The 20,778-nt window shown below is 34.9% G+C and overlaps 2 protein-coding genes across 3 annotated transcripts; one reads left to right on the top strand and one right to left on the bottom strand.

The window, feature by feature from the left end:
• The first annotated feature begins 717 nt into the window (after window positions 1-717).
• On the top strand, window positions 718-6,334 carry LOC142551281 (serine/threonine-protein kinase PBL27-like). Of its 2 annotated transcripts, none has more exons than XM_075660429.1 (5): window positions 718-1,318; window positions 2,034-2,317; window positions 2,525-2,714; window positions 4,717-5,108; window positions 5,356-6,334. In XM_075660429.1, the coding sequence occupies exons 1-5, from the start codon at window positions 1,177-1,179 to the stop codon at window positions 5,965-5,967; spliced, it is 1,620 nt and encodes a 539-aa protein (XP_075516544.1). In that variant the 5' UTR covers window positions 718-1,176; the 3' UTR covers window positions 5,968-6,334. The 2 variants fall into 2 exon arrangements, with proteins under 2 accessions (XP_075516544.1, XP_075516545.1); XM_075660430.1 differs by having other exon boundaries at window positions 731-1,318; window positions 2,121-2,317.
• A 1,481-nt stretch (window positions 6,335-7,815) lies between these two features.
• On the bottom strand, window positions 7,816-18,812 carry LOC142551280 (putative chromatin-remodeling complex ATPase chain). The gene is made up of 25 exons (XM_075660427.1): window positions 18,538-18,812; window positions 17,937-18,053; window positions 17,740-17,846; window positions 16,068-16,180; window positions 15,752-15,849; window positions 15,482-15,661; window positions 15,157-15,378; window positions 12,134-12,268; window positions 11,274-11,556; window positions 11,113-11,186; window positions 10,757-10,977; window positions 10,587-10,674; window positions 10,400-10,493; window positions 10,132-10,320; window positions 10,003-10,034; window positions 9,829-9,902; window positions 9,658-9,747; window positions 9,509-9,578; window positions 9,374-9,425; window positions 9,235-9,293; window positions 8,995-9,160; window positions 8,741-8,919; window positions 8,425-8,640; window positions 8,004-8,102; window positions 7,816-7,884 (listed from the first exon to the last, which is right to left on the bottom strand). The coding sequence occupies exons 1-25, from the start codon at window positions 18,730-18,732 to the stop codon at window positions 7,867-7,869; spliced, it is 3,171 nt and encodes a 1,056-aa protein (XP_075516542.1). The 5' UTR covers window positions 18,733-18,812; the 3' UTR covers window positions 7,816-7,866.
• Window positions 18,813-20,778: the final 1,966 nt, after the last annotated feature.

Below are 20,778 nucleotides of genomic sequence, written 5' to 3'. Positions count from 1 at the left end.
AACACCCGGGTACCCTACTACCCGGGCCACCTCGAGAATCGCACCACACTTGAGTGTGATTGATACAGGCCGTCCAATCTGTCAGAACCACTTGGGCTTGGAGTGTCCTAGAAGTTATCAGAAGCTACAAGTATGGGTAGCCGACTTGCCATACTTAGTAGGTGGCACGAGGATCGAGGTACCTACCCCATTTTTCTACTATAAATAGCAGGTATTAATGTCATTTATAGATTCTGAAATCCTTTAACTCTCAAGCATTTACATATTTCCCTCAAATATTGCTTGTGTTCATCTTCAACCTGCTGACTTTAGCATCGGAGTGGCTACGCCGGACACTCCTCCGGTGCCCATTCACGATTTCCTTTCTTGTTTGCAGGTGTTGTCACGGCCATTATCTTCACTCAAATTCCTAAACACTAATTTGATCCGTTGGAGCTCCTTACCCGACTCATCCATTTCAGCGAGATCTCATCACTCACGAATCTTATTTTATACTCAATTTTAAATATGTAAAAAAAACATTGGAAAATTATGAAAATGTGTAAAGTAACTTGAGGAGTAAATTTCAGAAGCAAGGATCCAAAGAACTTGTTATACAAATACAAATAATGCGGCCCATGGCGTTGCCACTTAAAGCTAGTAAATTTCTATCGACGTCCCAGATAGTTGTCCAACCAAGCTGTACACACGGATTTCATACCGCAGAGTTCCAAGAAAACTCTCCTACATTCGCCTAATTTTCGCTGTGTAAAAATTTAAACTACCATAAAGATAAATACACCTCTTTTTTTGACTTTTCATCTCTCACGTTTCTTTATTTCCCAGTTCCCACACATAAAATGAACGCATTTATGTGGCAACATCATAATTTTCTACTATATTTTGCAATTTTTATTAAGGCTCTCTTTACCTTTCACTTGAAGAATAAAGATTTTCTTGGGCTTGATCTGCTTTTGTTTTTTAACTGGTTGTGAGATGATCTCAAATCTTGAGCTGCTACGGGAGATTTATATGTTGTTTATTGCTTAAAATTAAGTTAAAGATGGGGTTTTTATGAGGTGGGTTGCCTTGAACAGCTGAGAAAAAATGCAGTTTTTGGTAAAGATTTATCAGAGAGTGGATTATATGTAGATTTAGTGAGAGATTCTTGAGGTGGGTTTGTTGTTTTGAACTGATATGGGGTGTCTTCCGTGCTGTGGATCATCAAAAAAAGAAGGAATTGACAATAACGGTGGAGTTAAAGAAGTAGCAAAGAAAGAGTCTTTTAAAGATGGTTCAGCAGCTCATTCTAACAACCATGTGAATAGATTGAGTTCAGGTACATAATTAAGACATTTTCTTTTCTGCAATTACAAGGGTGTTTTTTCTCTATTTTTTGGGATTGATAAGTGTTTTTGGATGTCCTAAATTAGAGTTCTTATATCATTTTTGTTTTTCTTGGTGATGCCATGGATTAGGGTTTCTTTTCACTGTCTTGATCTGTGGTGTTTGGGTACTTTTTTCTGTGATTTGGAGGTTTGAGAGAAATGGTTTTTAAGTCGTAAAGGAAAAATCGGTTCATTGGTTATGTCCTGCTTTTGCGGTAATTTAGTGCTTAGTAAACTCATCGTGCTTTTTCTTTGATTTTTTGCAGTTTTATCTATGTGTAGTTAATGTGCTTTAGACAGAGGTCATGGACATCTTTCTTGATTATGGTTGGAGTTATAATTTGTGCTGAATTTTATTGTACATTGTAGTTTGAGTGCTACTGATATTTTTTTATCAACAAATATTTTCCCAAATTGGCTTTATCCTATACAATTGTTGCCGTGAGTAGTGCAAAATGACGATCACTTCAATTGTTGGCGTGAGTAGTGCAAAAATGACGATTGCTTATTATCAGTTAGAACCCTAAAGTATGAGGGATGTGTATCTTTAGCTTTGTTTATTAGTAAGACGGCAGTCAGATTATTGGCTAGGTTAAAAAGATTTAAGTGGGATAAAAATTTGCTATAATATTCAAAATGCTCAAATTCTTGGTTTATTTGTATCAGACACTTTGATGTCACTGCTTCCAGATCAGTTACGTTTTCTTGAAGTACAGGATTTCTTATTCTTGTATTTGCCTAACATTTCCCAAGATAAATCGAAATTGCGGGGCGGCAATGATTCTAAAAGGGAAGCCTCACTTCCCAAAGAAGCTACAGCCAATATTGCCGCACAAACTTTTACCTTTCGCGAGCTTGCAGCAGCTACAAATAATTTTAGACCAGAGTGTTTGCTTGGTGAAGGTGGCTTTGGACGTGTTTACAAAGGACGCCTGGAAAGCACAGGACAGGTGATTTATGCCTAATTAACCAATTTGATGGACTTCATCATCAGTGCTTTTTGTCTAGCCTATTATCTTGACTGCGCAAGGAAGTGTGGAAATTATGTTTCCTTTTGTCCCTTGATATAGTAACAAACATACTGGTTTTTGAACTTTATTCGGTGTACTTAATTTACATTAGTTACTTGAAATTGTGAAAGTGCTTTCTTTTGGTAGGTGGTTGCAGTTAAACAGCTTGATCGGGATGGCCTTCAAGGAAATAGAGAATTTTTAGTGGAGGTTCTCATGCTTAGCCTTTTACATCATCCAAATCTTGTCAACCTGATTGGATATTGTGCTGATGGAGACCAACGTCTACTTGTCTATGAATACATGCCATTGGGATCTCTAGAAGACCATTTACACGGTCAGTTCGGCTGCACAAACAGCCATCTATAATTTCTGCAAACGAAGTAGTTATATAATCTTTTTCGCAATATCATAAATCTGTCTACATTTCCCAAAGATCTTGTTTTGCATAAAAGTTAAAAATTAAAAAATATATATAATAATATCATTTTTTTATGGATATCTGTTGATCTGGTTATGTTTAATAAATTAAATATTAGATATCTTCAGGAAATACACTTGCAGAAAAATTATAGCTTTATTTATGTGTTTATCACATGTGTGTCTGCTTTCTCTTGCTGGTTATCTGTTATGGTCTTGTGGTGTGTTGCATACAACATAGGGGCCGTTAAGCCGAGCATCAAACATAATCAATATCACTGCCCAGAAAAGTTTGTCAGCTGTCAGTCAATATACGTTCATTTTTTCAATGAGAAGCTCAACTGAAAAAACTAATAAGTTATAGAATGTTCACATCCAGTACAAATGTATATTGACTTTTTGGTGTCTTAAGAGTAGTTTTGAGGTATAAGACGCTCCTAGCGCTCCTTTAGTTAATTTCCCCCAGATGATTTATCTCATATAACTTTTATCACTCGCGGAGGATAAGGGGCATTTGGTTGTGCTGCAATTTTACATGTTAAATATGATGCATGCAATGGTATTTTAGCACTTTTCCGAGTACTTGTGGAACATGTGGGCATCTAATCAATCAGTCCAAGCTTCCGTTGAAAAAAAAAAGTAATCTTTTTTAATAGTTGCCACTAATGCTGATATTCCACCTCGGACTGTGATTAAGAATTTGTGGTTGCTTTCAAGGCTGCAAATGGTCGACTAATTAAAAAATAATCTTACTGGCATTTTGTACTTGCTGCAGCTTTTCATTTACGCGGGATGGTTCAAGATATCTAATTGGGTTATTGGCTGGGGTGGAGCTAGGATCCTAAGGTTAAGAGGGCAAAAACTTAGAACTAACATATTTTGTGCTTTTTACAAGCTATAAATGGGATGTTTATTAAAAAAATCAAGAAAGATTTTCTAATGCAGGGAGGTAATTGCCTAACCCGTACTGCACGTGGCTCCGCCAATGGTCATTGGCAGTCTGTTCTGAATTTTCACAAATCATCTTTTGTTGTGTGATTTTGGCCTCTCTGATGATGCTGTATCAGCTATTTGTTTAAAGCAATTTCAAGTAGCTCAATGGCTTGCTACACTAAAGAAACGCCAATGGCCATTGGTAATCTGATGGGAATTTTCACAGATCATGTTTTGTTGTGTGATTCTGGCCTCCTTTGATGAGGCTGTACCAGTGACTTGTTTAAATCAATTTCAATTAGCTCGATGTAGCTTGTCATGTTAAAGTAAATAAACTCATTATGCTAAGCTAGATGGTCTAATGGACATTGTAGCAACGCAAGGCAACTATTAACCTCATAGGTGTTGTATAAGGTGATATCGAAAGTTTTGAAAGAATTTCATGATCCTGTATAAAGCATTATCACTCTATAAAAATACCGTAATTGAGTTGTCTTGAGAAAAAAATTGGATCGTATTCCAGCTTGTAAATAATTAGAACTTGGAAGATGATAGAGGATAGGCTCAAGCCTCCGAGAACAAACCAACTGTTGTATATTTTGAAGGTTTGGATGGTTTAGGGGGATAGGGAGTTCATTTTGCCCTCTTTTTCTTCGCCATATTCTGATAAATATGTAAATGGAGTGTAGGATAGAGTAGATGCACTTGACATGAAATTGCTTGGATGTCAGCGTGTCATTATTGAACTAGATGAATCAGTACCGTGTCTAATCCTCATGGTACTTGAATTGAGCTCATGTTGCACAAACTCGCACTAGGCAACCTCCTATCAATTCTGTAAATGATAACTTTCTTCTCTCAAAGTTTGAGATGATTAATGAAATTGTGTTTTGAAGGGTTCATGGTGTTCAGCTTATCCCTTAACAAATGTGATTGAATGCCTTTTGTATTTGCGTAGTTCATAACAAAGACATCTCTGTGCACAGATCTTCGTCCAGATAAAGAACCTTTAGACTGGAATACGAGAATGAAGATTGCTGCTGGTGCAGCAAAAGGGTTGGAATATTTGCATGACAAAGCCAATCCACCAGTCATATACAGAGACTTAAAATCATCAAACATCCTTCTTGACAACGGTTATTTCCCCAAGTTATCGGATTTTGGACTTGCAAAACTGGGCCCCGTTGGGGATAAAACTCACGTTTCAACAAGAGTGATGGGGACGTATGGTTATTGTGCTCCTGAATATGCCATGACAGGCCAACTTACATTGAAATCTGATGTTTATAGTTTTGGAGTTGTTTTTCTTGAGATAATCACAGGCCGAAAGGCTATTGACAACACTAAGGGCGCAGGGGAGCATAATCTTGTCGCATGGGTAAGTTTTTTAATTTACTTTTCAAATTAAGCTTGTAATTTATTCTGCTTTTCATGCTTCGTGGACATTAAAAATGGAGGGGGAAAAACGATGAACTATTGGTTATTGAGTCCAATTGGGATAAAGGGATGGTAGGGGCAGTACCCTTCCCTAAATTTTTCGAGTTCTAGTTTTGCCTGGTTAGTTCTTACACTCTACTTTTGGCTCCGCCGTCATGCATTAAACTTGAATTTTCTTCAACTTTTAGGCAAGGCCACTTTTCAAAGATCGAAGGAAGTTTCCGAAGATGGCCGATCCTCTGTTGCAAGGTCGGTATCCAATTCGTGGACTTTATCAAGCCTTGGCAGTTGCAGCTATGTGCTTGCAAGAGCAAGCTGCCACAAGACCTCTAATTGGCGACGTTGTGACTGCTTTAACATATTTAGCATCCCAAACCTATGACCCTAATGTACCTGTCTCACAGAGTAACAGAGTTGGTCCGTCTACTCCACGGCACCGGGATGAGCGTAGGAACACGTCTGATGGAACCGACAGCTTATACGATCCGAGTCACCAGGGTTCCCCCTCCACTCATAAAAATTCGCCTGACTATCGGAGGAGAGATCCTGTCAGGACTGGTGCAGACTTACGAAGGATTGAAACTGGAAGTGGTTCCGGCAGGAAATTGGGTTTGGATGACTTGGACCGCCCCGGTTCTCAAAAAGACAGCCCTGTTAGTGGCGGCAGAGCACAAGAAACGCCGAGAAATCGAGACTTGGACAGAGAACGAGCTGTTGCTGAGGCCAAAGTGTGGGGCGAGAACTGGAGGGAGAGAAAGCGAGCAAATGCCATGGATAGTTTCGATGGCACGATCGAATGATATGGCTAAGAACCACCATATGGGGTCGAGCGGAGGGAATACTGTACATTGTTGTGTCATCATGTGCTGGGCTTTGAGGTTCAACCTAGAATAAGGAATATCTTGCATGCCATTTTGAGGAAAAATATGTTGTAGTCCCATTGCTGAATGGAATATGCGATGTATAAAGTCTATGTATTTAGGGGATTTTATGAGATTTCATGTGTTTTGGAAGAAGAGGTTAAAAACTTGTGCTCCTTGTGTTGTCTGTGCATGAGGTTGCTTGGTTTGGTTTTGGTACTATCTGGTGTTGTATAGTTACAGTATGTATGAATATATGAGTCAATGAATAACTTGCATTTTCGGCTTATAGAAATAGATTTGATCATCTCCATGTGAGCTACTGAAAATGGATCAAGCTTGAAAATGATTTATTGAGGCTATTTCAGTGGTTCATCTCAAGTATGCTAAAAAGAGACCTATTCCATAATCATAAGCTGATCATTTAACAATTTTTTGAAGAAGTTCCTACTTTTCAAGCCCAAACTTTGGTGTTCTAATACACAAACAAATCAAATTCAAGTATGGAATCTGATTCTTGATCGAACGACGAGCAGTTGAATGAGTGTAAAACCATTGAAATCCGACTCGATTATAACACGCACAAGGGAGATGTCTAAAGCCTAAACATGATTCAAATTAGACCAGACCATGGTTCCCTTGGAATTGTCGATCAAAATCGAAACCAATTTTTGGCTTTAGATATCTTTTTCTTCTTTCTTTTATGGAAGATTTAGACATCTAGCCTAACTTGATTCCAGTTAGATCCGACCAGTCTCTGGTGGAATCGTCGACTGAAACGGAACCTGTCTTCCAAAAATTAGAACTTGATTTTGTAATGAGCAAGAAATGATGACCAACGGCTAGATTCAAGCTCTTAAAAATGAAAGGGGTTTAATTATATATAGATCCATAAGATTTGCAGAAATTATTTGTATTAATCTTACGTTTACACTCATTAACGTGTTAAAAATTCCATATATTTCTCTCAGAATACTTATGTCAATCTTACAATTATCACTTTAGAATGAGGCCATCTTGTAATATGCAAGTAATTTTTTAACTTTATGAGAATTATATAATTTTTAAATTTAGGTAGGATTTTTAAAATTATTAAAGCCTCGGCAGAGGTACACGTAATTAATTCAACTAAAAAAATTAGAACAATGATCAGTACCGTGTGGAAACAGTACTTGAAGCCACAAATTAATTTTAACAATAATACAAATAGATGATTGATTTATTCTCGAGAAAAAGATAACTTAATTTATACAATTATTCTAGTTATTTTGTATACATGAAACATAACCCAACTAGCCGAAGTCAATGGGTAAAAATATCAAATATCACACACTCGTCACTTCTTTATTTCCCTAAAATCACTTTTAATTTAATTTATCATTTTTTAAAAAACAACTATTTGCGTATTATAATATAATATGATAAACTATATTTTTAAAAAAATTAAAGATGCCCACCATACTATCAACAATTATAATATTTATGGTGCGGTGTCGCTAACAAAAAATCTCATTTCAAAATAAAAAAAAACATCGCATTTACTAATAAATAAATAAATAATTTCGAGGCAAGCGCAAAACAATAATAATAAATAAATAAATAAATCTTGCAAGAAGTTGTTAAACTCCATAAATTAATCATCTCAAACATTTGTTAATTGTTATGACTTGTTCAGTTGCCCCATATCAAAAGGGGTTTGAGCAAATTTGCCCCGGGATTCTGGGGTTGCATCTATTATAAATGGGAAGAACGAAATGAATTACGTTTTATCTCCCCAATATAGGAATCAATAATAAGCCAAAACTCACAAGATCAAGATCAACCCCAGACAGTCCAATATCACTTCCTGTTCTTCCCCTGCGAAAACAACACAGCTCTATTTTTTAGCACTATGTTTGCACAAAACTTGCACTGTTTGACAATAACAATGCAAAGTGAGCGAAATTCGGATAGAATGATTATTAAAAGGAACCTACGTTGCTCAAGTAGTCATCCATTGATGACTGCTTCCGCTTCTTCAAACCAGGACTGTCGGCATACTGGTTGATAGTAGCGAACTTGGACGGGGCTGCGTTCTGTGGAGAATAAAGAGGGTGAAAGGTCAGTTGTAATCGTCTACAATACCGATAGGATGTTCGCTGCACACCTTCATGAAAATAAACATGTTTCATTAAGTTCTCAAGTCATGCTTTCATGTTTCTATCAGAGAGTATCAAGAAAAAAGGCAAGACAAAACTAAAAAGAAGGCCACTCTATAAGGACGCAAGCTGGGGTCAGATAAAGAAAGAACGGCCTGGGAACTGACCCAATACACTGCACATGGTTCGTATGATTGTGTTGTTTCCACTTGAGCAAAAATAAATAAATCAAAGAGTGAGACATGAATGATCATCCTACCTTCGCTAGTTTTTTCTCTTTACGAGCTATTCTATCCCTCTCGTCATATTCTTCATTTTCCTTCTCCACCAACCGAATCAGTGCATCGCATCTCCTTGCAATTTCTTGAGTTGTACGAGACTTCACAAACCAATCAAACCGGAACAATGGTGAAGTACGAAAGGCTGCCTTCAGCTCATCCCAGTTCCCATACCCAAGTTTGTGGATCATGCAGATCTGCGAGAGAACCATAATTATCATCAAGCTTTTGAGATTAAATGAGAAGAAACCCAGATGTCCCTTAAAGGTAAAGAAACATTAAATATTCGATTCTCACCATGAAGCGATCACATTCTTCATTGTATAACTTCCCTTTGTTCTGTCCGTGCTGGATCTTTAATTCCAGCCAGGGATTTTTATAGCGATTCAGTTTCTTTGCAATAGCTTTCATGATCTCATCTTTACGCGAAATTCTAGCCTCTCCTCTTTCAATGCTTTTAATAATCTTATCATAATCTGGAAAATTTCATATCTTTCAGTATTAATTTTTGACAATCAAGAATGTCAGAAAAAAAGATGCAGGTAAGATACCATTTAATTCTTTATATCTTTCCTTGAACACTTTCGCATATCTTTCAACTTCTTCCTCTGTTTTACCTTCCATTTCAGAAGCAATACTCAGTATATCATTTCGACCATACTTCTCGCAGGCCCTAATAAAAGCATTGAAGTCTCTTCGGCTCCACGATGAAAATCCCTGAACACGATAAATTGTCCAGTGACGAATAGATAGAGTTTGTCAAAGTCATAACGAATAATACACAAATATACTTCTTCCAGCAGTCTTTCCTTCTCCTCCTGCTCCTCAGCGGTTAATGGCTCTCCCACATCTAGACAAACAAAAAATGTCTCCAGATGTCCAAGGGAAATTAAGAGATTAAAAAGGCAATGTATCAATAAAAGAACATACCATCACGCTCATCCATCTCTATTGTATCTTTTACTTGATGTCTCTGGCGTGCCTGTAGACGCCATTACAACAATAAGAAACATACATTAAGTAAATATAACAAAGAAACAATGTAAGAGAATCTAAGACACCCACCATCAGGCAACGCACTTCTTTTTCATACAGATCACTAAGACGCTGTGTGTTGAAGAATTGGAAGTCATGCCTGATAAAAACGACAAATATGTTAAGATGCAGAAACCAGCAAGTACAAGAAAGAATTAAATGAAACAAGAGATCCTTACAACTGTGGCATGCGTGGAATTCGAGGCTCTTTGGGTCTCACGGGACCACTTTGCCGCATTGTCTGCTTAAAGTACTCGGATTCGGAGTAACTGACAGAAGATAAAGTGAAGTGTGATTTCTAGGTGCATGCATAACATTTCAGTAAACAAATTCAGCTCTAAGCAGCATACTTGCGCTTTCTTTCTCTTTTTGGCGGTTCAATCCAGTTATCACTGACAATTTTTTTGAAGTCAAATTTGTCATCCTTTTCAACAAACAAAATCAAAGGAATGAAGAAAAATATTAGCGTTCCCAAACCTAAACATCATAAAATCATCCTAGACATTCATAAGCGAAGAAAGTACCTTTTCATCGTCAAAATCATACAAATCAGCAGCTGCACAGTCCAACAGCTACTGTTAGTCTCACCCAATAAGAAAAGAAAAATGAAGCGTAGGCAACTCAATTAGCAAGGTAGGTCATAAGAAGCATACTGTCATCCATTTTGAATTTGATAGCATCCTCGGTAAACTTTTTCATTTTAGCATCAAGTTCAGCAGTTGCCTCCTCTCCTTTGGCAATAATTCTATCTATATCTTCATCAGTTATAGTGCTATCTTTGGAACTGAAAACCATTTCAGCACCAAACCTCACCATTTGCAGCAGCTCATCTTTATTAACAGCTGTATAAACCAACATAAATGAATTATAAATTTAGTCTTCGTGAAGTTGATACCAATTCCTGGAACAAGAAAATCTCACTCTTTTGCTCCGCTAGTCGTCCTTGTTGGATAACCAAAGCGTCAAGTGCAAGCTTTTTATAGGCCCTCTCAATCACTTTCTCTTCAATGGTGTACTGCAAAAAATCAGTTGAAAAATAACATGAGTACATTATGTTTCAAATAAAAAAAGATCCAATGCCTTGGCATGGTATGAAAATAAACCATACCTCAGTGCAGAACCTGAAAACTTGAACTTCCTTGGTCTGTCCAATTCTATGAGCACGGTCCTGAGCCTGCAAATCAACCTGTGGATTCCTGCAATGAAATGAGGCCCAGGCTTACGATGTTAACATATACCCCATAGTGCATCCTGAAACAAGTAGCAGAAAAGTCTCACCAATCACTATCATACAGAATGACAACATCAGCAGTTGCAAGGTTGATACCAAGACCTCCAGCTCTGGTTGACAGCAGGAAGACAAACTTCTCACTTCCAGGCTTGTTAAAAGCTTCAATTGAAGCATCTCTATCTTCCCCACCAGTGTTTCCATCAATTCGACAATAATAGTATCGACGGTAAAGCAGATAATCTTCAAGAATGTCTAGTAGCCTAGTCATCTGTTTCATTCAATCAACAGAATATATCACTGAGAATCCATATCGAAAGAAGAGAACTAACAGAAATGTGTGCAGAACTATGGAAGTAGAAAATGAGAAAGTTCGGCCAAAAAAGTAAGCGTAAAAAAAGAGCACCTGCGAGAATATCAAAACTCGAGAATCGCGCTCCTTTAATTTTGGAAGCAACTTGTCAAGAAGAACCATCTTGCCTGAAAGTAACGTATTTCGTGGACGATAAATATAAAAAGAAATTATCAGAGAAGAGCATATATCTGTCTCAATATTTCGGACCATACCAGCATTTTCTATTAGATGTTCTCCAGTGGTATAGGGTGGACCAGGTTCAGCACCTTGAAATAAATACGGGTGATTACTACATTTTCTGAGCTGCATGGCTACGTTAAGAAGACGTTTGCGTTCTCCACCAGCATTTATAACTTCAAGATCTTTCTGCAATAAGGCCCTGTAATACTGCTTTTGCATCTGGGACATACCAACTTTAAGTATTGTCTCCTTCTTGGGAGGTAAACCCTTCTCAACATCCGACTTCAATCTTCTGAGAAGGAAAGGTCGGAGAACCTAATAGGTTCCAAACCAAAGAAATAAGACAAGTAACGGTCAATATCACAGATCATTTATATGTAGTCCATCATTATGAATTCAATCTCTATTAACTCCACATACAACTGCTTGAATGTTCACGCAAACAACATAGTTTTATGCCAAACCACTTATTAACCAACAGTAAAATGATAATGTGATTTAATGATTTGACAAAAAGATGCACATTAATGCACGCTACAGCAAAAATTTACTAGGTGAATAACTGTGAATTATTACTTAAGAAGAAAAGGAAAGGAGATACAAGTTCCGACAATCTGAAAACATCATGGTAACATAACGCAATGCTTTTGGATGTGTTCAACAAAATAAGATATGCTAAATACACACGCGTATGACATAGTTCTCGTATTGATTGAATTATTGTTGAGGAAAAAATATTGTGTAATTAAGAATCTTTATCATAGATTCATTCTTAAAATTTGGAAATGTTTTTATGAGTGTGCAATAATGTAACACAATTAACTTCTCAACCAACGCGAGTGGCTTTTTACCTGGAAAAAATAATCATTTTAATGAATAATAAAGTGTCTACCTTGTGAAGCTGCTGCACAACTTCCTGCTCGTCATTTTCGCCAGAAATTTGGAACCATTGATCAAAAGTTTCAGCAGAGCTAAATATTTCCGGCAGCAAAAAGTTCAGGAGAGCCCAGAGCTCATGAAGATTATTCTGCGAAAACAAAGATAGTGTTACCGTCACTGCTGACATAAAACATGTACAAATGCACAGAAGATTTAAAATCAGTAACAAATGATACGTATTAATTGTGGATTTGAGTCTTGATTTGTATCAAGATCAAATCTATAAGCAAACATACTACAAGTTTCCAAACCATGAATCAAAACAAGAATAATCTTCCGAAAATTGAAAATAAAACCTTAAAACGAGAAACTGGGACTGAGACCAATACCGGAACTGTGTGGAATCATAACTGGAAGAGTGCAGAACCGGTAACCAGGACCGTAAATTAATTTAAGATCCTACATAGACAACTTAATGTACATAATTTAATCTACATGGTTTATACACATTAAATTTAACTCTTTTTATTTTTTGAAGTAATTAATATTCATAATATTTTGCAATCTAATTATCAAATAGTTAGATTTAATTAGTTTCATTACCCTGTGAGTCATCTCATCATTTTTTCCTTAACCGTTAAAACTTACAAAATTAAATATTAGTTCAAATTTGTTCAAGTCAATCAAATTGGAACCAGACCTGTTAACGGCTGGAGCCAAAAAGGAACAATAATCAAATGTATTGGTTTGGTTTCATCGTCTGTTTAATCAAAACCGTCGGTTTCACAACCAAAAACATTTTAGAACTACAGCCAAGCTATTTACAAAATAAATAGACAATCCATGATTACAGACAATAAATTATTAGTTACAAAGAACAAGAAATTAAAGCATCTCAAATTCCTTGTTCATTTCCCATAGTGGACAAGTGCTATACGAAAAAGTGTGCAAATGCAGACAGGTGCTATAAGAAAACGTGTGCCAATGCTGGGTTTTGTTGTTTCTAATATAACAAAAAAAAAACCATTTTCAAAACTATAACAAAAATTCGGAGTTGTGTCTTTATAACAATCCGCCGCTTCAAATGGCGGATTCACTATTCCTTTCAAATAATAATAACACAAACTATAGTTATATAAGAAAATGATACATTTATTAACTCCAAGAGAAGTCTTCCAATTTTGGTGAGAATATCCGGCAATATAGGATTTTCAGTTTCTTTTCCAAAACCGGAACCTGAACCGAAGAAAATATGACTCTAATTCCTTAAAACGAGAAACTGTAACTGAGACCAATACAGGAACTGTCTGTAATCATAACTGGAACCGTGCAGATCCGGTAGAACCATAAATTACTTTAAGTATAAAGATCCTACATACACATCTGAATGTACATAATTTAATTTAAGTATAAAGATCCTACATAGACATCTTAATGAACATAATTTAATCTAAATGGTTTATATAAATTAAATCTAAATCTATTTAATTTTTTTAATAATTAAATATTCATAATATTTGGTAATCTAATTGTTAAATAATTAGATTTGATTAGTTTGATTATTCTGTGAATTGTTCCATTATTTTATTTTTATTTTTATTTTTTTTGCTAACTGTTAAATTTACAAAATTAAAAGGAACCAGGACAGTCAGCGGCTGGAGCCAAAAAGGAACTATAATCAAACATATCGGTTTTGGTTTCACCGTCCATTAGAATTGAAACCGCTGGTTTCACAACCAAAAACATTGGTTTAAGAACTATAGGCAATCTACAGACAAGAAAAATAAACAATCGATGATTACAGAGTAAATTAATGATTACAATGAACAAAAAATTGCTGCGTCTCAAATTCCTTGATCATTTCCCACAATGGACAAGTGTTATAAGAAAACGTAAGCAAATGCTGACAAGTGCTATAAGAAAACGTGAGTAAATGCTGGGTTTTGCTTTTTCAAGTGTACAAAACCCATTTTCCAAACTATAACAAAAGATGAAAGTTTATGCATCTTTTTTACAAAACGCCAGTTCAATTGGTGGATTCACTATTTCATTTAGAAAAAATTAATATAAACTATAGCTATATATGAAAATGATACAAATATAAACTCCAAGAAAAGTTTTCCAATTTTAGTGAGAATATCCGGCAAATAACCATTTATGGAAATATATTTTGAATATTTCAGATTGTTTTTCTATCCTATAAATCAGAATGTGACTTGATTAATGGACAGTTCGATTCAAATAATTTTTTTACGTGTTTAACTTTTTATTTCTATTCTAATTTTTGGTGTTCTTTGGATTTTCTCAGTTCATGAAAATTAATAATTGTATTATTTTCCAAAAATGGCTATTTTTTATCAGAATCCAACATAGCGAAATATTCTCAGCAAATTCGAAGACTTGCCTCGCAATTATACAAACTATAAAATAGAAATAGAAAATTTAATGCGATTTATTAACTACAAACGAAAACAGTACAATTTTTTTTTCATCAACACAAATCTTCAATTTTGGTGAGAATACTCGACAATGCCGCACTAGAACAAAAATAGCCAATTTTGGAAAAAACTTCCACACTACTATTACTCGTATTAATTTTATTGTTGTTTTTAACATTTATTAATAAAAACAAAACCCACATTTTTGTTATAGTTTGGTGATTTCGTTTTTGTTATATTGAAATAAAAATTTGAAAAAAAAAAACAAATAAATGCTGTCAGTTTTCCCATTAATCAACCCATTTTCACTAAGTTGCACCAAGATTTCAGGTGCCGTGATGCCAAACTTACAAGGCCCTGGACATGCAGTCAATAAATAACCTTGATATAACATACAGAGCAATGTCGAAGATAAAGTAGGGCACACAGGGTTGAAAAAAATATTAAAATCTAGAATTTGAAAACATTTAATTTCAGCTGTACTTTGCAGTCAATCTATCACAATGTACCCAGTACCTCATATCCACCACTGACATGCAGCATTTGAAATTTAAAGGAATATCAAAGGACAATGAAATCCTAGACAAGTACAAAGTACCTGAAGGGGCGTTCCTGTAATTAGAAGCCGATAGTTGGTATTAAAAAGTCTCATTGTTTTAGAAAGAAGAGAGTTTTCATTCTTGATTCGATGAGCTTCATCAATAATGATGTATCGCCAACTAAATCGACGAAAGATAGACTTCTCTTTTATTGCCATCTCAAAACTTGTAACACAAACATCAAACTTTCCAGCCACAAGTAGTTCCTCACGTATATATTTCTGAAAAAATTAAATGAGATCAGAAAAACAGGATTAGACTATTATTCACCTACAATCAAAATGAGAAAGAAAAATACTATCTAAAGTGACACCAAAGGCTTACTCTTTCATCAGGATTTCCAAGAAATTTTACAGCACGTATCACGGGACAAAACCGTTTAATTTCGTTCATCCAATTTCCGAGTGTAGATTTTGGAGCGACAACCATGTGAGGACCTGTAATCCCTCTAAACTCATGCAAGTAGCCCAACAACGAGATGGTTTGTAAGGTTTTACCAAGCCCCTGAAATTGAGAACACGATTGATAATAAATAATCAATAGCAAAAAAAAACTAAAGAAAATATTATAATAAATACCAGACACTGTTCATACCATTTCATCTGCAAGTATTCCATTAATGCCATTCTCATACAGTCGAATCATCCAATTTAAACCAGCAAGTTGATAATCCCTCATCTTTCCTTGAATACCTGAAACAGCTCATGATTTTAGATCTTCATGAATCAAATAACAAAACCACCTCAGAAATAATATTCCGTACAAGTAGTTTTACTTGCAATGAATTGATTAGAGCATGTGACAGCCATTTCGATAAACTCAACCACTATAAATGTCCCAAATCATAAAAGTACCGATCACTGAACAGTTAAAACTGAAGGTCACAAAGAGATAGGCCAAATAATCATACAAGATGGTTGCACCAATAGCCTAGTATTCCCGGTGCCAGAAAGGCCATCTTCTTCGTCTTTAAGACATTCTTCATCTTCTTCTTCTTCCGTGACCTTTGATGCATGGCGACCCCTGGAAAATGCATTGAGAGCACAAACCACGTTAAAATTAATAGAGTCTTGTGTATTGGTTGCAAAATACCAAAACTTAGCATGTGGAATTGGTACCATGATATCACAATTAAAATTTTAATGATGAAACTGGATAAGAAAAAAAAACCTGCAATGGTTATTATACCTGAAATAACATTATTCATAACGCAACCAAAATTTTTTCAAAATTTATATTACTTGATGAAGCCAAGATTCAAGTTTGACAAATAGTCCACCATATCACTATGTGTTAGGAAAACAATTGATTATCTCAAACTCCACAATATAGCATTAGTTGTAAATTAGGGAATATGATGTTAACCATATAGAGAGTAGCACAGACAGCATATGATCATACTTTAAGGAATTACCACACTCCTAGGGTGCATTTGTTGAAACCTAGGAGAAAAAATTACTAAACATTTAATTTAATTAGTAATAAAAATGTAACTTCTAGTTAAAAGGTCGTTTCAGATAGCGAGTTGTTTGCTGTTATGCATGTATATGCACAAGGAAAACTAAAAATACTAACACAGATTGTCAATCAATTAAAAAATAATTAAATAGACTTCTCCTGTCAATCATATTTACAAATGTACTTTTTTAATCATGCACACAGAATAAAGATCGTTTTTAAAGTCTTCCTCCAAACAACTATACCTTTAAAAAAATTTAAAAATTCAACAGCTGTATGTTTCTACTTGTACTTAACACCACACATAGCCCCATCTTCATTTATTTGTTAAAAAAAAATTTGTTTCTCAAAATGTAGAACCAGAAATTAAGAAATAAATAAAAATATCAGTACAAGCAAGCATATCTACATTTTAACTTTTGCATATGCAAAAAGATATTGGGTTGGGAAATGCTAAGGGAAAATTCAAGTATGAAAAAGCAAAATTTATATAAAAATGAAAGATGTTACAAGGGTGAAGAGTTCCTATAATATCACTAAGGTTACAATAACTCAGTGATTGGGAGCATGAAACAAATTTTCAGTGAAATATATTACCTATTCACAGAAATTGCAAGGGATTATTAGACAATAAAAAATGGGTGTCATATTAAGCCAAATAACTGGAGAATTGATGAAAAAAATATCAGAAAACGTGCTTTAATGCATAATTAATCAACAATCATGCATTTATTTGGAAACAAATCCCACCCCAAGAGACCTATCCAAAAATGCTGAATTCGCAGTGACATCAGAATTATTTTAAATTTACAGAGCATTGCGACCATTACTGCAGTTCAATAGCAGTAAGTTGTTCAAATGCATCAGCATTGTCATAGCAGCATCGAACCGCAATTACCAGGGCCCAGATCGATACTACATATCAGATGGGAAGTAAGTTACTACTAAAATACACTGCACATCCTAAGTAGCAGGAAAATTTACATCTGACAGACAATGAGAATTCGACGTTTGATGTTACGGATTTAGTATTCATGACCCAACTTACGTCCCTAACATTTGAACATCTCGAATATTCTGCAGTGCAGAGCTGGAATAACTGTCTCAAAATGAAGATTACACACCTTCCTTTTGCCTTCTTCTGAGAGACAGACCGATCACCCTGTGCAAAATGAGCAAATAATTCTGTCTGCTGCAAGAGGAATTTCAAGCGACCTTTTCCCTTGTTATTCTGTCACGATAATAAATACTAATGCCACATTAAAATCAGCATTTAACTTTATTTCAGATGTCAATTTTAATCTTCTTTCAGAAAACACACCATGTCAGCTTCAATAGCAGCATTCTGGGCGTCTAGTATATCTTGCAATTTTTGCTTCTTTAATCTTTCCATTTCTTTCAGCCTGAATTTTTCAAGTTTAGCAATAGCATTGTCATCCTGTAAAACAATCAAAACCCATTGATACGTACGCCAAATTTCATGCATTCCTAACCGTAGAATTCACAACCATCCAGTGCATAGAAACAACTCATTATCTCATCTTCATTGGGATTTAAAATATCCAGAATACAAATTAGCTAAAATGTGTTCATGCGCAAAAAAAAAAACCATTATAGCTATAAAAAAAAAGACCCAGAAAAATACTCAAAGATCACTTCGTGAAAAAAATAAACCAGATTTCACCTTTTTTTTACTAATCCTGGTGCACAGAGTGCCCATTTGGCACAGCAACAACCCTGCATTTCAATCGAATTGCTTCCAACCCAACAAATCAAACCGAAACCTAACTGAAGCACTAGGTGACAAGCAAAAATACATAGATCTGGACGAATCCACCGTCCGTCATCAAGAAAAACAACCAAAAAAATCCAAAAAACCCACTCATTCTGCTGAAGCAAAGATGTATCCCCATCAAACTCACCTCGTTCTCATCCTCCATTGGACCGGAGCCGTTGGAGCCATCCTCATCATTGGAATCATCCGCGGCGCGAGCCACCGCCTCGATCTCCTCCTCGTCCTCCTCGTCATATACCTGATCCTTGGCAACCTCTTCCTCCGCCGAAGTAGCCGGCGTCGAATCGTCGGTACATTCCTCAGCTAGCGAGGGTTTCGCCATGCCCAGGGTTTGTTGATCGCTTTCCTTTTTCCTTTTTTGGTTCAAAAATCAAAAATAAATTCAACTGGAAAAAAAATATTCGTGTAAAGTTGAGTCTGTTGGTTGCTATATATATACCGGTGGGCCAATAGCAATTTTGATTTGGCTTTACATTCCCGCCATGTGTGATTAGGTTATTCCCGCTATTGGGCTTGGAAATAAATTTGGGCTTCACCTGTAACTTTTTTTATTTATTGATTTTGTAATAAAATATAAAATTAAATTTCAAATGATGGATTCAAATATATTTTTATAATTCAAAGAAATCGGACTATTGTTGCATTTGACTCCAAATATAATCTAAAAAAACTCTCATAAAACACCATTTGATTCGTGGTACAACGACTATGCTAATCAATCAAATGAAACTACATTATTGGTATCGTTTGGTGCGTGATATGAGACAAATAGTACGAAGATAAGTAATATTTTTTAATAATAAAATATATAAAAATGATAGTTAATATAATGTTTGATTCGATTGATTATTTTGATTAAATTTGAGATAATGTCATATTACTGTTTTATCATTTTGAAAATATTTATAATATTATTTATTAAGTTAATATTGTAATTTCAAGTAATAATTTAATTGGTGTGAGATAAATAATTGATGATTTTATTAATGTAAGATAAATGATTGGTCGATTGATAAAAATAATATAGTGCATCAAATATGATATTAGATTAGATAAAAATATGGATAAATAATATAACAAATCAAATGGTGCATATATATTAAATTTATTTAAAAAAAAACCGTGATTTGAAAATAATTCTCCGACTACATCACTTAAAATGGTGTGATGTGCCTCAAGAGACTAACCTTGATTGAATATATTTCGATTCTTGATCATTCTTTATCAAAAAAATTTTGTACATAATTTGAAAGACATTTTATAGTTATTGGTCATTTAATAATTTTATGTCAATTTAAATATTTGACTCCAATATAGTATTAATTTGTTTTCAGTTTACACTTGGTATACATCACTTTTCAATGTTAAAAAGTGCTACACAACCCAAGATCCCGTCGCATTCTATTTTCCTTAAAAACCACAACTTGAAACAAAAATTTCAAATCTAAGATAGTAAATGATTATTTATACGTGTGTGTGTCTGGAAATTGAGTATATTTAACTTTTGGGCAATTTAGTCTGAATTTTCATTTTATCCTAGATTTTATTTTTTAGTCTATCATGCTTTCGTAAAATAAATTAAACATCATACCTTTTTTACCAAAATATTGTCGGGTAGTGTATATTTGATTTTATTGAATGTTCCTAACAGCCTAACCACACAGTCACAACTGATGGTTTTTGTCACAAATTTTTTCAATAACATCTAGCACATTATTGTTTCGTTTCTTGTCTCAAGGCATAGAGTAATAGATTTAATTTGAAATAATCGTATCACGAGAAGGGTAAAACCTAATAATTTTAATCACACATACATATTATTATATTAATAACCTCCTCTAAAAAATGAGATAACTTGTTTAACCACTAATTGTAGTTGAAAATATAATACACATACACTGAAAGATAAACTACAATACTTATTTGAAAGAAATTTGAATAGAATGATTGATACCATCGAATTTCTTTTTGTATAGATGTGTATAGAGGTTCTTAGTGGATCTGAAATCTAGATTTCACACTTGATTGATAACTTTATATTATTTTTTGTCATTTGTTGTGAGTTATTGTTGGAAGCTACTTGTGAAGTGACCCTTTGCTTTTGTCTGTCACACTTGGTAGGGATTGTGTGGTCTTTTTTCGGATAATCTTTTATTTTTAGTGGGCCCAAAAGAAAATATGTCTTGTGTGCTATTTCATAACTTAAACATGCCTTTGCAACTAGGCATGCTTAATGGTTCCCTGGTTCCGATCGGCTCCGGGTCGGGTGGTTCCGGAATGGGTTCAAGATCGGTTCTATTTTCATAGACCGGTTCCCATGCGGGTCGAATCGGTTACAGGTTCCAAGTCCGAATTTTACTATTTTTTA

The sequence above is a fragment of the Primulina tabacum genome, chromosome 7 (genome assembly GCF_025594145.1).
Source record: "Primulina tabacum isolate GXHZ01 chromosome 7, ASM2559414v2, whole genome shotgun sequence".
Classification (NCBI taxonomy): domain Eukaryota; kingdom Viridiplantae; phylum Streptophyta; class Magnoliopsida; order Lamiales; family Gesneriaceae; genus Primulina; species Primulina tabacum.
This window is presented reverse-complemented; position numbering and strand designations above follow the sequence as displayed.